Genomic DNA, 15,327 nt, shown 5'->3' with positions numbered 1-15,327 from the left:
TTTTTTATTTTCATGAAGAGATTCTCAGAGAGAAGAAATCCCTAGCATCAAGTCTCCAACTTTAACACTTTTTTTTTAAGATTTATTTATTTATTTGAGAGAGAGCATGCGAAAGCACTAGTGGGAGGGGCAAAGGGGAGAGGGAGAGAGAATCTCAAGTAGACTCTTTGCTGAGCATGGAGCCTAAAGCGAGGCTCCATCTCACAACCCTGAGATCACAACCTGAGCCAAAACCAAGGTTCAGCCACTCAACTGACTGTGCCACCCAGCACCCTTCCAACCATAACACTTCTAATTGGTCACCATGTCATTGTCTCATCCTTCTCCCACTCCCCAATTTCTACATTGCATATTGATGCCAAGGCTAATCTTAAAATGTTGATTGAATTGTATTATGTCCCCCACCACACTGTACTGGTAGTTCGCCCAGTTATTTATAGAATTTAAAAGCTCTTTAGCCTGACTTTCAAGAGTCTGTAATATAGCCCTGAATTATAAGCCACCTTGACTTTCCTCTTATAGGAGCCTGGAGTTTATTCTTACCCCTGCTAGCATGCCCTTTACTACCTTCCCAATCAAAATACTATCCCTTTGTCAGGATCTGACTGGTAATAGACCATTTTCACAAGGCTTTTTTGGATAAATTTAATTACTGTTGATCTTTTGGTTTTCTGAATTCTTTTAGCACTTTTTGTCAGCCCCAATGACTCTTGTATTGTCTTAAATTCTGCTTTTCATGTGTCTTAATTCTTTAACTAGGTTTAGTTTGGATATGGGTTTAGAGGAAGGGAAATGAGAGCAAAGAGGTGAACCTTGCCTTAGCATCTTCTTTAGAACTTAAGGTAGCTTTCTTATGCTTTAAGTAATGACAGTTATATAAATTTCAAACTCAGTCTTCAGTCTACGACTTCCTTGATTGGTCAGGCAACTCTTAAGTCTGAAAGCATTGATTTAAAACAAGTAAATGGAAAAATGAGACCCTTGCACTTTTTTTTTTAATTTCATCCATTAAATTACTTGCTTTTTCTGCTTGTTTTGAAACTTAGTAAGAATAAGGTCCAAATCAAACCAGAGTTCTTTCTTTAATCTCATAGATAAATTTGAGTACCTACATTGTATATGTACATCACTTTATTATATTGTACTTACTAGCAACATATACCGCACTCACATAAAAAAGGTCTAAAGATAATATCTGAGTTTTTGTGTTGGTTGGTTTCAGATTGTCTGCAGACTTAAATGAACTCAGAGAATCAGGTTAGTGCTTGCTCATTACCCAGGTTCTGTGAAGATGATTTCAAACAGACAGTAAGGTCTTACCCTACTAGCTGTGGAGACAGAAACACCACAAAGTGGCAGCACCTGGATACTGTATTGTCAAGGGGTTTGATTGTGGATACAAGCAGTAGTCAGTGGCTATGGGAATTCTATCTGAAATGGACCAGTGTGGAACAGGCTACTTAAGGAAGATTTCTTTGGTGTCTGAGTATTAGGACATTGGGGTTGAAAGTAGAGAGTTAGAAGCTCATTTAGAATAGAAGTGGAAAACATGGAGGTGAGGGTAGAAAGTGAATAAGTAGGATTTGGATAAGTAGTAGACTGTTCCTGGCTTCTAATCTTTGTGTACTAATGTCTGGATGAGTTAGAGAGGTGGAAAGCACAGATGGGGAGAGTGAGGTGTTAACTTTATATATTCCTTGAGACCAAAAGGAAGTATGAAAGATGGAAACACCTGTCATTTAGGTTTAAGAAGTTTCAATACCAGTCTCTATACAGCAGGAAGACCTAATATAGAAATGCATGGTTTTTCTGTGGAGAAAAGTGCCTTTGAACATTTCTATTTTAGGTGCTTTTTATGGACTGTTTATCTTTTTGATGTTGAGAATAGCAGATATGTCTTACACACTTATGCAGGTAAGGAGGAAAATGCCCAATAACTTGATTCTTTTCTTTAGCATGTTTCTAAAATTCATCTAATTCTTTCCAGTTTCTCATTATCATGGGAGTATTCTGCTAAAGGCTTATTTTGCAGATGACTTCTCAGAAAGTTCTTTTTGAAGTCCTGTGTAATTGCATGAAGATAGGAAATACGAATTTGTGCCTTTTACATTTCATGTTTGTATTTGGGTTAGATGGATGGTTGTAAAATTTGCTCAACTGTTGTAGTTAGTGAGGCATCCAGTGGAAATCTGTCCATGGAGAGATGGCATGTGGTCTGAGGAGAGTTGATTTTTGCTTTCCCTTTTCACCTTTGACTTTTTGTGCCTTCTCATTGCCTTAGCTCTTTCTGGATTTGGTGGGGGTTTTTGGTTGTTTTGTTTTGTTTTGTTTTTGGTGCAAAAAGATGGTTTATTAAAGCATGGGGACAGGACCTGTGGCAGAAAGAGCTGCTGCCTGGATTTGGTGTTCTTGTATAGAGTATTTCTTTTTCTTTAAAACCTAGATAAGTTAGGGGCTCCTGGGTGGCTCAGGTTATGGTCTTGGGGTCTTGGGATCAAGCCCCGTGTCAGGCTCCCTGCTCGGCGGGAGGCGTGCTTCTCCCTCTCCCCCTCCCCCTGCTTGTGTTCCCTCTCTCGCTCTCTCTCTGTCAAATGAATAAATTTTAAAAAATAAAAAAATAAACCTAGATAAATTATATTAATTTATATTAATATTAAGATTTTAATTTATTTTATAATTTATAATTATATTATTATATTAAGAATCTGCTAATTTTAGTATTGGGTATTTATAATGGCAAGGATTGATTTTGAAGTTCTGACAACTCCCTAGCACAGATTTACCTCTCCAGTTAAGAAGAGGAAAAATGCAAGAAAAAGAAAATAAACAGGAAAAAGGAAAGAACATACACCTATTTACTTTGTTCATATTTTACCTTTTAATATTATTAGATTTATCCATCTCTTCCTGTGCCTATCTCCAGCCCTAAAAACCCACCACTGTGAGTCTTTCTTTCAAGTAAATGTTTGAAGGAATGTCAAGGGTGTTGAATTTCTATATGGAAAACAAAGGCTGGAAGAGGGAAAGTAACAGCTGCTTTGTATACAGTTTAGGTACAGTAAGTTCTAGACCAACTCTGCCATTGGCATTTCTGTTGCTTAGGGTAGTGGGCAAGATCTCTGAAAGGTTAAGCAGAAACTTTCCCATCAGGGTACCTTTTTCTGCAAAAGGGTGTGAAAATTGATTCCTTTTTGTGTGTTTGGTGGCAATTATTTATTGTGTTTGTAAAGTAGTTCTCAAGAACAGTTGGAACAGAAGTATAGGAAGGAGGGTGAATTTTTTTTTTTAAGATTTATTTGTTTACTTTAGAGAGACAGAGTGAGCCTAACCGGGCAGGGCAAAGGAAGAGGGAGGGAGTATGGAACCCGAAGCAGGGCTCCATCTCACAACCCTGAGATCAGGACCTGAGCTGAAACCAATAGTCAGATGCTCAACCAACTCTGACCTACGTGCCCTGAGTGTGAACTTTTTATACTAGTTCCTTTTTTTTTTTTTTAAGATTTTATTTATTTATTTGACAGAGAGAGAGAAAGCAGAAGCAGGGGGAGAGGCAGGCAGAGGGAGAGGGAGAAGCAGGTTTCCTGAGCCCAATGTGGGGCTTGATCCCAGGACCCTGGGGTCACGACCTGAACTGAAGGGAGACGCTTAACCTACTGAGGCAACCAGGTGCCTCTATACTAGTTCCTTTTTAATCTTTTACTCTCATAACATAATATTAGGGAGCATATTCCATGTATCTGAATATGGGACCACCTATGTAGTAGTTAACTTCGCATTTCTTAGAAAAATATTTAAATATTAACCCCACATACTCTTTTTTTTTTTTAAGATTTTATTTATTTGAGAGAGGGACAAGTAGACTCCATGTGGAGTGGGGAGCCCAACACAGGGCTGTATCCCAGGACCCCGAGATCATGACCTCAGCCACCCAGGTGCCCCACACACACTCTAATTTTAATCTTGATTTTCTTTTAAATAATTGGCTTATCAACAAAACAACATACTAGAGCAAAATTTAAAAAAAGAAATAGCACTAAACATTTACCCACTAGACTAATGATTTGTTAATACTTTTGCCATAGATTTTTTTAAGCCTTTTTCCCTTTTCTGAATATTTTTAAAACACAAACTTGTCAAAAAGTGGTAAATCTTGGTATCAGTTTTTGTTGAAGTTAACAAATTACTCCACTGTCTTTTAAAATAACTTCTTCTTAAAATTTTTTTTATTGGCCAATTTTCTTTTCAAGCAGAATCTTATTTTTATAGGCATATAGAAACTTGAAATCATTTATTATAGTGATTCCTAATCCTTGGAATCTCTAAAATTAAAAGTTAGCTATTCCTTGAGTTTGGGGGGGACAAATAGTATATTTACCCACAGTAATAAAGCATTGGATAATTAAAACAGGGCTCCAGTAGAAAGCACATGTCATCTTTATGGTAATATTGGTTATTTTTGGTAATCAAACTAAGCAAAACTGTGACTCCTTTTTTTAAAAAAGAACAAGTAATTATTGATTAAATACAACTTGGTAGTAAATGGGACAGGAGTTCTAACAAAAGGGATCTTTGCTTTGTAAGATTGGTATAGTCTCCTTCATTTCTTCAGTTAGGAAGTAGTATCAGGTAAGATTAAGGAATTTGGCAGAAGTCATGGGAATCAGTGGCAGATGGATATAGAATTCAAATGCTCTGGTAAGAGGAGTGTTAAGGTTACTGTGCAAGTTCTATCTTAATATGACAGTGGGGCCACTTGACAGAAGAAACTCTCCTTACCCTTAATTTTGTGTTGGGCAGTATAGTCAGTTCATGGACTCATCATCTGAATAGAGGAAAACTTTAAACCTTAAGTAAAACCTAACTGGGGCACCTGGCTGGCTGTCAGTGGAGCATGCCACTCTTGATCTCGGGGTTGTGAGTTCCAGCCCCACATTGGGTGTAGAGATTACTTAAAATGTAGATTAAAAAAAATATATGGTACCTTTATTTATTTACTTATTTTTAAGGATTTTATTTTATAAGTAATCTGTATACCCATGTGGGGCTCAAACTCCTAACCCCTGGATCAAGAGTGGCATGTTCCACTGACTAGTCAGCCAGGTGCTTCTATGGTAACTTTGATAAAATAAATAGATAAGGAAAACTATCTTCTTATTAGAGCTTAAGAATTTTAGAAATTTAGTGATATTAAGTGATAATCACCTTTTCCTAAAGCTCTCCCTTTTCCCCTTTTATTTTGTTAGGTGGTATGGTCAAGAAAAAGACTACAATGTGCTAGTCATGGATCTTCTTGGACCCAGCCTTGAAGACCTCTTCAATTTCTGTTCAAGAAGGTTCACAATGAAAACTGTACTTATGTTAGCTGACCAGGTATGTGAAATTTTGATGAAAATAAAAAAAATTGAGAATACTCATAATTTAATTGTAATATAAATTTTTATAAACCAGAGTATGTATAATCCTGTGCTATGTAACCTTAGGTTCAGCAAAAATAAAAAAGATATAATAGTAGATTGTACTCATTCAAGAGTACTACTTTAATAAGATTTAATAGAGGTTCTCCTGTGGCATAGGACAGAAATGGATTATATTGGTACCCAGTAGTTTTCAAGTTGTTCATCAGATGGAGTCTGTTTCAGTGAAGATTATAGAGGTTTCTTTATAAGATTTTTGAAGAAAGCGCTCAATATATAAAGATGCTGTGGAAGAGAGTAACATTTTTAACATTTAGATTGGATGTCAAAATAAAATGAGATGATACACTGGCATTTGAGTTAGAATTTTTAAAAATATAAATTCAAAGCATTAGAAAATAGTGTTCATTCTCTGTAATCACCTGATATTTTAGTAAGATTAACAAAAAAAAACCTTGTGGTTCAAGCAAATATTAGCAAATTACATTGTTTTATTTGTGGTATGTTAAGAACTCAAATGTTGAAGGTTAAGATCCTCCTAATATGTTTTAACTAACATGTGAATGAATCCTAATAGAAGAGTTTATATTCTGTAGGTTCTGTAACACATAGGTATTAACAAGTGAACATTTATTCAGGGCCTTCTGCTTTACTTAGAACTAGAGGGTGCAAAGAAGAATAAGAACTCTAGTCCCTTTCCTCTGGGAGTGTACAGTTCAGGAGAGAAAAATGGAAAAAACTACGTTCAAGATTTTGTGATAAAAGTCTATCTTGGGTACACTGGTAACAGAAAAAAATGTAGTTCAGGGAATGGGGTTGCATTAAAGCAATGGTTTAAGGAGGTGGCTGCTAAGTCTTGGCTCTGTAGATGATAACACTTGAAGGTAAGTAGTTGGGGCCATTTATTATCTTTTGCCACACTTTTTCCCAATGAATCAATGATCCTGGTTTAATGGGTATCACTTAGACTAGGACAAGTAAGTACATTAAGTGAGAGAAATGTTTTTTTCTTCCTTTAATAAAGTACAAGTTGCTGCTATAACTAAAGGTGCTATTTGGACATTGTATACATCTATTTCCTTGAAAATATAAATAGTTTGATTATAGATTTGGCTTTAAGAGACATTTGTCAGAGTTCAGAATCTGTATGGTAATAAAAGCTCTAGGGAAAGTGGGGACGAATAAGTAGAATCCTGACACATACTACTGAGAAGAGCAAAAACATATGTATGGGTAGAAAGATAAAGTTAGTCTTTGGGTATTGAAAACATTTTCAAATACTTTTAAGTATCTTACAGAAAAGATAGACATATTTGATAATTTGACAATTAAAACTATTCTAGAAGTGATGCCATAGTAACAAGACAGTTTTTTAAAATTTATTTACATAACAAATGACAGAAAAGATTGTTATATGCACAGAATTCTTAAAATCGGTAAGAAAAGGACAAGCCAAAAGAATAATGGACAGAGGTACAGATTGGCAGTTCCAGAACAGTAAATGAGCAGACTTTTAAACTGTTAGTGAAGAAGTGAGGTCAATACCTGTCATATTGGCAAAATTTAGAAGGAACTAAAATAAGTTTGCCAATGGGAAAAGAAATACTCTCAAGTATTGCTGGAAAATGAATTGTTAGAGCCTATTTTTAAAGACAGTCTGGTGCCACCTATCAAAATGATAGCTACTTCGACCCAGCCACTCTCCCTACAATTGTATGGGGTTTATAGCCCATAGAAATAAAAGCACTAGTAGGTAAGGATGTATTTAATTGAAATATGTTAACAGCATTATTGTTCACAGTGAGAAGATGTTGGGAACAGTGGGAATAATGGTTGGGGAAAACTTAATCTATACCATAGAATATTTATTTATGGCCGTTAAAAAGAATGCTAAGACTTACACCATTTGACTTGGCAGAATTTCCAAGAAATTAAAAAAAGGTTATTAGAATGACATCCTTACTATTCAGTTTTTGAATGTGATTATTTGTGTGGAGAAAAAAACAAGGGAGACTTCAAAAAGCATCTAAGAAATGAAACATAGCATGTGTATGTTCCCATGTTTTGTGTTTATGTTGTATGCTACTAACTTCCAGGAATGTTTAGTTAAAAAGAAGCAAAGAAGAATAAAATGAATAGGATGCTTTTATTGCAGTTAAAACAGTAACAGCTTGTATTTTTCAGTTGGTCAACATCTCCATTCCCAATTACATGAGTTCATACGTGTGTGTAAATAAGAGTATGGAAATGGGTAATGCCAGGCTATTGTAACACAGGTTACCTCGGGGCAAAGAATTGGGTGTGGAAAGTTGATGATTAGCTCTAACTGAAACAATTCTAAATTTACTACTTTTGTAATTTAAAAATTGCAAACACCAGGTCTTCCTACCAGGTTAGATGTTATGTTTATAATCAATACTAGAACATGCCAAAGAATGGGGCAGGTTTATGCTTCAGTATCCATGCCCTTTACATTTAATTTTGTCTAGCACTGTCTTTGTGAACTCTAAATGAAGTTGTTAAAATATATCTGTGATCTTGAGAAATAATTGAGAAATAATGTGTTGCTTTCTTGTATCACAATTCAAATTACATAATTATCTCTCACCCCCTCCTTTTTTTTTCCAGATGATCAGTAGAATTGAATATGTGCATACAAAGAATTTTATACACAGAGACATTAAGCCAGATAACTTCCTAATGGGTATTGGGCGTCACTGTAATAAGGTTAGTCAAATGTTCTTTGCATGAAAGAACAAAGAGTAAAAACTCCAACAATTGCTTTGATAGACTTTCAGTCTTTAAGAAGTCATAGGAAATTGTATTTGCTGTTGAAGATTGCTTTAAAAGATTGTGCTAGAAGGGTAATCAGCTAACTCTATTAACTTAGTAACTTGAAACAAATTTTCTCCCAACTTACCCAACCAAGGTTAATTATCTATATGGAAATAAAAAATTCCCAAGGGCTTTATAATGAAATGTAATTATCTGTTATTTAATTATGAAACAGTTGTATCTATTTTTCACTCATTCAAGTAGTAAAAAACCCCATATACTTTTTTTCCTGAATGCTAAAATCAGATTTTAACCTTTGTCTCTGAAGTGTGGGTTTTTGTAATATATGTGTTCGTGCCAGCGTGGGAACCACTGACCCATCTGTCACCATGGCGTTAACATTTGCTGACTGAGCATGATCATAATGAGAATTCTTCAGTCCTTGGATTTGTGTATTCAAAAGGATAACTTTTGGGCCTGCTTCAAAAGTAGTTGACAGTTTCTTACTTGGGTGCCAAGTTGGGTGGATTCTCCATCCTTCCTTCCCCTTTCAAAGGAAAATATATAGTCAAGTGAAATGAATATTCATACAACAAAATTAGTATTCATTGGGGTCTCAGAATGATTAACATACGGGGTGATTGGGTTTTAGCTAGTGACGCATGACTGCAGTTAGAAACTAATTGTGTTGAAACTTTATCTGCAATGATTAGTTTTATTGAGTGAATTGCTTTATTTATCGATTCAATGTTGAGCTCGGGCAGACAGGCAGCATTGGCAATGCACTAAGCATGTTATGATCTGATGATCTGATAGAAATTCTCAACTTCAGGACAACTTGGGGCTTTTTGGTTTTTGTGGTTTTTTGTTTTGTTTTGTTTTTGGAAGGAAGATTCCCATTTGTTTTATTAAATCATTAGGAAATGTTTGGTGTTTTTAGGTCTGGCTATAAATGTTTACCTTCGTTTGCCTGTATGAATGCCAACTTGTAGCCATTACCATTAGAACTGGTGTTATTTGTTAATGTGTGAGACATTAATGTTGGTCTGACCAAGTTTTAGGAAATAAATTTTTTTTGTTGAAAGCTAAACTTTAAATAATGAAAGTTGTGTATATCGACATATAACTGATCTTGCCATTCCCAAATTGCATCTTTTTTTTTTTTTTTTTTTTAATATTATGTAGCTTCTCTCTCTGAAGCATCCAGGTGCTTAATTGTTATTGCAAAACCTGGTAATTGAATTGAAAACAAATTACTGGTCTTAATTTTTTGGGCAATTTTGTCAGTTTGACCCTGATCTTTTGGCCATTTCCCAGCCCTCCTTCCCCATTTTCTTCCTGCTAAAGACCCATTATCCTCTTGTGATCTGTGTTCTGCATGTCGACATTGCAGTACATGGTTTTTGTCTTAAAATTAAATGATGACCTAGATAATACCTCTTTGCTCCCCCCTCCCTTTAAAAATAGCTTGTTAATTACATGTTGTGTTAGGATGTCCAATTTGCCCCATGATGAAATCTTGTGTCCTCTCTAGAGGTAATAAAATACTGTGGAGCTGCTTGCTGTTAATACGGTTCAGAGACCCTAGGGTAGAAGTGCAGTGTTTCACTTAACAAAGATCCAAATTCTAAATGTTGTTCTTGAACATTTTAGATTAGTGTTTTGTTTATGTAGTTGGTTTTTAGTGTTTTCCTTCTGTATTGTAGTTTGAAAAAAATGCCAGTTTTATGAGACTGGATTCTTTGGTTAGCTTGTTGTAGTAGTTTTCTATTCATGGGGGAGAAAGAGTGGGGGGGCTTTTGAGGTTTTTTTTTGTTTTTTTTTTTAAGTCAAATTTCTTAATTTGGAAAATTGTTCTGAATTTGATATTTAGGAGTGACCACTCCAATCTTAGTGAATTTGTTCATCTCTTCCAGTAATCAGCCCTGCATGCTTATGAAAACCAATTTTGAGGTGACTAAATGCCTTCTACCTCTTCCTTACTGAAGATTTTTTTCCCCTGTACAATCTTTTTTGGGGGAAGGGCAGATTGTGATACCAAATATTCCAGAACCAAATTCCCCAGTTTTGATTAAAAAATTAAAGAGCCAAATGTCACCATTGCTATCCCTGATTCAGGCAGTGACACAATATAGTGGCATTAAAAACTTGAGTATTTTCCAGAATTCAAATGTTCTTGAGCATGTGATTCTTATTTGGAAAACTGAGAAGCTACAGTGCTTGGTGGAAGAAGGATGGCATTTGGCTACCCTGTTCTTTCTCTAATGCCTCGGTGTTGCCTGTCTGCGCCGGCCATTGTTGCAATGTAAGCAATACTGTTTGATGCACTGCCACCCTCTATTGTCTGTTTAGTGTTTAGAATCTCCAGTGGGGAAGAGGAAAAGAAGCATGACTGTTAGTACTTCTCAGGACCCATCTTTCTCAGGATTAAACCAGGTCTGAAACTGTCTCCTATTCCAACCTCAATCCCAAATTCATGTGCTTTTCTTTTTTATTGTTTTATTTTGATTATTTTTGTTTTGTTTTAATTCTGGAGAATGTAGATCTTGCTCAAGCATCTCTTACGTTGGCATTATTCAGACATACTTGGCAAACATATAACATTACTAAGATTTTTTTTTTTTGTGGCTTTTGCTTAAAATTTGTAAAGTTTAGAGAAAACCTAAATGAAAACAGGATTATGTTTAGATCTCTAACATCCACATGAGGAAATGATATGTTGGTCTAGTGTTGAAATTCTTTGTCTAATGGTAAACTTGAGATAGACTGTTAGTTTTTAAAAATGTATTTGGAGTTGCAGAACTTAATGCATGAAATACATCTAAATTCAGTGCATCAGTGCTGTATGGTGAATATATTCTGCATCAACTCTCTTCCCCTTCCCTAGTGAACTTCAGGTAAGTGTAGATCAGATTTGAGATCTAGTGTTTGTAGAATTGATTTTCCTCTATCTGTGAATTCTCCCAACTTCAACCAAATGGCGTGAGATGCTGGAAGAGCATTATATGCTCTGGAACTAGGAGACATTGCAGTCTAACAGTATAACAGTAACATCATTGAAGCACTTATCAAACAGTTACCAATTAATAACACATAAGATAAAGGAATGCATAACCTGATGATTTAGTGTTTGGCAGGCTAAGTAAACACCCCAGTAATTTTCTTAAAAAAAATTTTTTACGTAGGTGGAACTCTAGAAGTTAGTGAGCTTCGTTAATTAAGCTCTTGAGCAAATAAATGAATCTTCATCATTCAATTTAGTATATACTGAGAAAGGAAGTATTGGCATGAGTAATCAAAAGAGAAAAGTTGTATTTGGTGTATGAACATACTTTGTAGTTTCAAAGTATATTCCATACTTTGTACCACATTCATCATCTGGGTGATCATTTAATTCTTTTCCATACTGCCCGGCGTTATTCCAGGTACCATCTTCTTCTGCTGTTAAATAGGTTTCCGAAATTCAGACTTATTTTCATTCACAAAGAAATAACAATTGTGACTGATTCTTAGTTGGAGCGTGGGAAGAGGGGTTGCTGGGTAATTAGGCACATAATAAAGCACCTAGTGCCCCATTTTTGCTTATCCATTCATTCACATGTTTAATTTATATTTTGTAGCATAATCATTTAATAATTTCCATAAAATTGAATTGTTTATTTTCTCTGCATACAGGTTAGCTGGGTTGTGAAGAAAAGTGAACATGTGAATTTTTTGGAAGGGCAGGGAAAAGTGGCCCCTGGTTAAGAGAAAAATTGCTAGATCTACTGAAAACTAAAATTAGCTTTAGTGTTTCTGAGGAAGGTGCACCTCTGCTGGATGGAGTTACCCCAGTATATACAACATTAACTCATTACTACATGCCTTTGAAGAATAGGCTGCATTCTATAAAACAGGCAAAAATTTTACTTGGAACACAAAACACAAATCCACAGAAAAGCAGCTTGGCCCACCAAAGAAATTAGACTTCTTTTTGTATATGCAAACCTGTAAAAAATACATTATCTTACGACTTACTGAATATTGACTTTTCCTTGTTTGATTCTTTATATATTTGCGGCTGTTTGGATGTATCTTTGGTATCCTGTGGTGTCATGTAAACACTTCTATTATGTTTGTATTCATTTTTAAATTCAAAACAGAGAGGGCTACTAATGAAACTTGATAGGTACCACCAGAAAATGATGAACTACCAAGAGATTTAGATTTTTTTTTAATTTTGAATAATCTTTCTCTTCAGTTGCTGGCTCATAAAATAAGATAGCTTTGTTTAGCAGTGAAATTATTTTTCCTGACTTACTCTCAGGTTTTGTAAGAGAAAATTTAGAGTTGATTGGCTTTGTAGTTTTTTGTTTCGATATTAAAGTTTGAGATATTTGAGAAGATAGTGTTTTCTTAATAAACTACATTTCATCCTTTAGAGTTGTGGAAGGAAAGAACTTTAGTAAACACTGAGTTTTTATAAAATCTTAGAAAGTTGTGAGAAAATGTCTGGTTATTGAGTTGCAAATGGAGCTACTGAATGTAGACTTACGAATGAAACTATCAGGTATAATATGTCAGAGTTCCTATCTTCTCTATTTTGAAGTATTAAAAGAAGCAATCCCAGAAAATATCCTTTAGAGGAGAGTCTATGTCCTAATCACTTTTTATTTAGAACCCACATAATTCTTAGGGGTATTTTTAAAAATACTATGAAGCTGGGTGTCCTTTTTGTGTTTGTTTTTGCCTTGTTTTCTTTTCACTGTGACTCTGCAGAATCTTAAGTCATACTTTTTGGTTTGCTTCACAGAAATGTATTTTGCTCATTTTAATATTTATATGCTGAGCCCATTTTCATATCAAGAGAAACTTAAGAGTGTGAGCTTTATTTCTCTTTGTGTTTTATAAGACTTTCTCATAGACGTATAATAATGTGATTGCTGAGGAAGTGAATTTAACCTACTAGAGAGCTCTCATCCAGTTAAATTTTACTAAAAATGTAATCTTCCTTCTTTTATAGTAGACCAGGTAAAAATAAGTATCTCATTGTTATATTGGTGACATAAGCTCAAACCTCCATGTCTTTCCCATCCCGATGTCCAGTTAAGGCCAGGGTACAGTGCCTGCCTGATATAAGTGTTTTTCTTTTTCTTCTTTTCTTTCTCTCTCTTTTTTTTTTAAGATCTATTTATTTATTTAAGTACTCTCTATGCCCAACAATGGGGCTTGGAACTCACAACCCGGAGATTGAGTCTCATGCTCTTAAAACTGAGCCAGCCAGGTACCCCTCGATAGAAGTGTTTTTCATCCTCCTAAGAGAGGCGTTTGATCACATCTTTTCACCTAAATCATTCATTTTATTTATTCTTATACAAACTCTAATAGGCTAGGTGACCAGTTTCCTAGGACATTACAGATTATAAACTGGGTAGAAGGGACCCAAAGTCTACTTAATGGAAAAAAGAGCTATAAAATGTAGGCATAACTAGGGGGAAAAAAGTCTAGGACTATGTACTGTAATGCCACATAGACCTGCCTTGTTGGATAATCTTTGTAAACATAACTTTAATAAGTGAATTTATGATCAAGACTAAAAATTGGAGTAAAGATTATTTTGCTTTAGAAGGTAGGTAAATATGAATATATTTTGGATTTTTTCTTTTTTGATAAAAAACAGGTTTTTTCCTTCTTTGAAGTGTTAATCATGGAGAATAAACCTCAGTTACTTTTAAAAATTAGCTACATTATAAATGAATATCTTATTCCCTGTGTACCATATAAATAAGACAGCACTAAACATTATTTTGTTCTAAAATACTAGTGTGGTTTTTAGTTAGCTCCTTTAAACTGCTGATTGTAAGTTATCTTGATATAAGTAAATACTAAGTACTTTTTAAAAAGATTTTTGATCAGCTTACTGTATTTCCAAGAAGTATAACCTGATACATGGATAAATGTCAGTGGGAAGTAGTAGAAGTAATGCATGCTTTAAAAAAAAAAAAAAATCCTTATTTTTTGTTAATAAAAATTTTGGGTTTGTTGTCAATATCAAACTTTCAGAGTTGTCTTATTTTAAATAATGAACATTCTGTTGGCATACTGAATGAAAAATGGCCTTTATAAAATGGAAGAATTCCAGATAGTTTATGTTTAGTTTTTGAAACCTCATGCTTGTTTACCAACAGTAACAGGATGTCAGATTTCATCATGGCACACAGCACACTTGTCAACTCTGCTATCAAACATATATATATTTTTCCACTACTTTTCTAAAGACAGGCTCCTGAATGTATAGTAAACTGGGCCTGTGAAGTTGGTTCAGCTCACAAGGATCAACCACTTAACTGTATTTTTTTTTAACTTGATTTATTGATGAGGACTAGTAGAAGCTTATTAGAGTGTTGTTTGTTCATGTTTTCTGCCTGTGATACTTTATTTTGATATAATTGAACAAGATAGTATAAATGCCATTTAATGAATAAGAAGCAGTTCAGTTGAACAAGGTTGGAAGCCTAATATCCCTTTATTTTCTTTTAAAGTTATTCCTTATTGATTTTGGTTTGGCCAAAAAGTACAGAGACAACAGGACAAGGCAACACATACCATACAGAGAAGATAAAAATCTGACTGGCACTGCTCGATACGCTAGCATCAATGCACATCTTGGTATTGAACAGAGGTGAGTTTGAAAAATGAATGTGTTTATCAAATCCATAGCAAAAGTCACTAAAGAATTTTTGAAATATTTTAACTAGTTTCTTATGATATATAAAGACGTCTCTTGGCTGAGGATTTGAGGAAACATGTTAATCCTTTTACCTGTTGGCTTTAGTTAGTGCTGAGAAGCCAATTAAATGAGAGACCTTTTGTTTTCTTTGTTGAAGGTTGTCTCTTGGGGAGAAAATACTGCATGATGGGAAGTTAGCATACAAGCAGTTTTATCTTGTTTATTTTTATTTTTTTTGCAGCTGAAGACGGTACTTATTTTCTTAATGCTGATCTTGGACTTTTTATATTTTAGTAGTATAAGTTAAATTTTGGAGAAGAATATATTATTTATTTTTACAAGGAAAATGTTATTATCTGAGTCCTGATGGACCAAGAGGGGGTTGGTGGGCCATCTCATGTTCTACCCTTTCACTCCTACATAAATTAA

At 34.7% G+C, this 15,327-nt stretch overlaps 1 protein-coding gene across 8 annotated transcripts in view; it reads left to right on the top strand.

Annotated features, from left to right (window-relative positions):
- Nucleotides 1-15,327, top strand: part of CSNK1A1 (casein kinase 1 alpha 1) — a 47,789-nt gene that overhangs the window by 17,141 nt on the left and 15,321 nt on the right. For 7 of the 8 annotated variants that reach the window (XR_014146949.1, XR_014146947.1, XR_014146946.1 and 4 more), the window contains 4 exons: nt 5,244-5,370; nt 8,043-8,141; nt 10,542-10,625; nt 14,711-14,850. Coding sequence is in view for 4 of the 8 variants with exons in the window: in XM_081826171.1 (XP_081682297.1) it covers nt 5,244-5,370; nt 8,043-8,141; nt 10,542-10,625; nt 14,711-14,850 (450 nt within the window). In the remaining 4 variants the exon portion in view is untranslated. The remainder of the gene's footprint in view (nt 1-5,243; nt 5,371-8,042; nt 8,142-10,541; nt 10,626-14,710; nt 14,851-15,327) is intronic. The other variant, XR_014146948.1, reaches the window with a different exon arrangement.

This window comes from Leptonychotes weddellii, chromosome 7 (genome assembly GCF_054177405.1).
Source record: "Leptonychotes weddellii isolate Sample4059 chromosome 7, ASM5417740v2, whole genome shotgun sequence".
In the NCBI taxonomy this organism is placed as follows: domain Eukaryota; kingdom Metazoa; phylum Chordata; class Mammalia; order Carnivora; family Phocidae; genus Leptonychotes; species Leptonychotes weddellii.
This window is presented reverse-complemented; position numbering and strand designations above follow the sequence as displayed.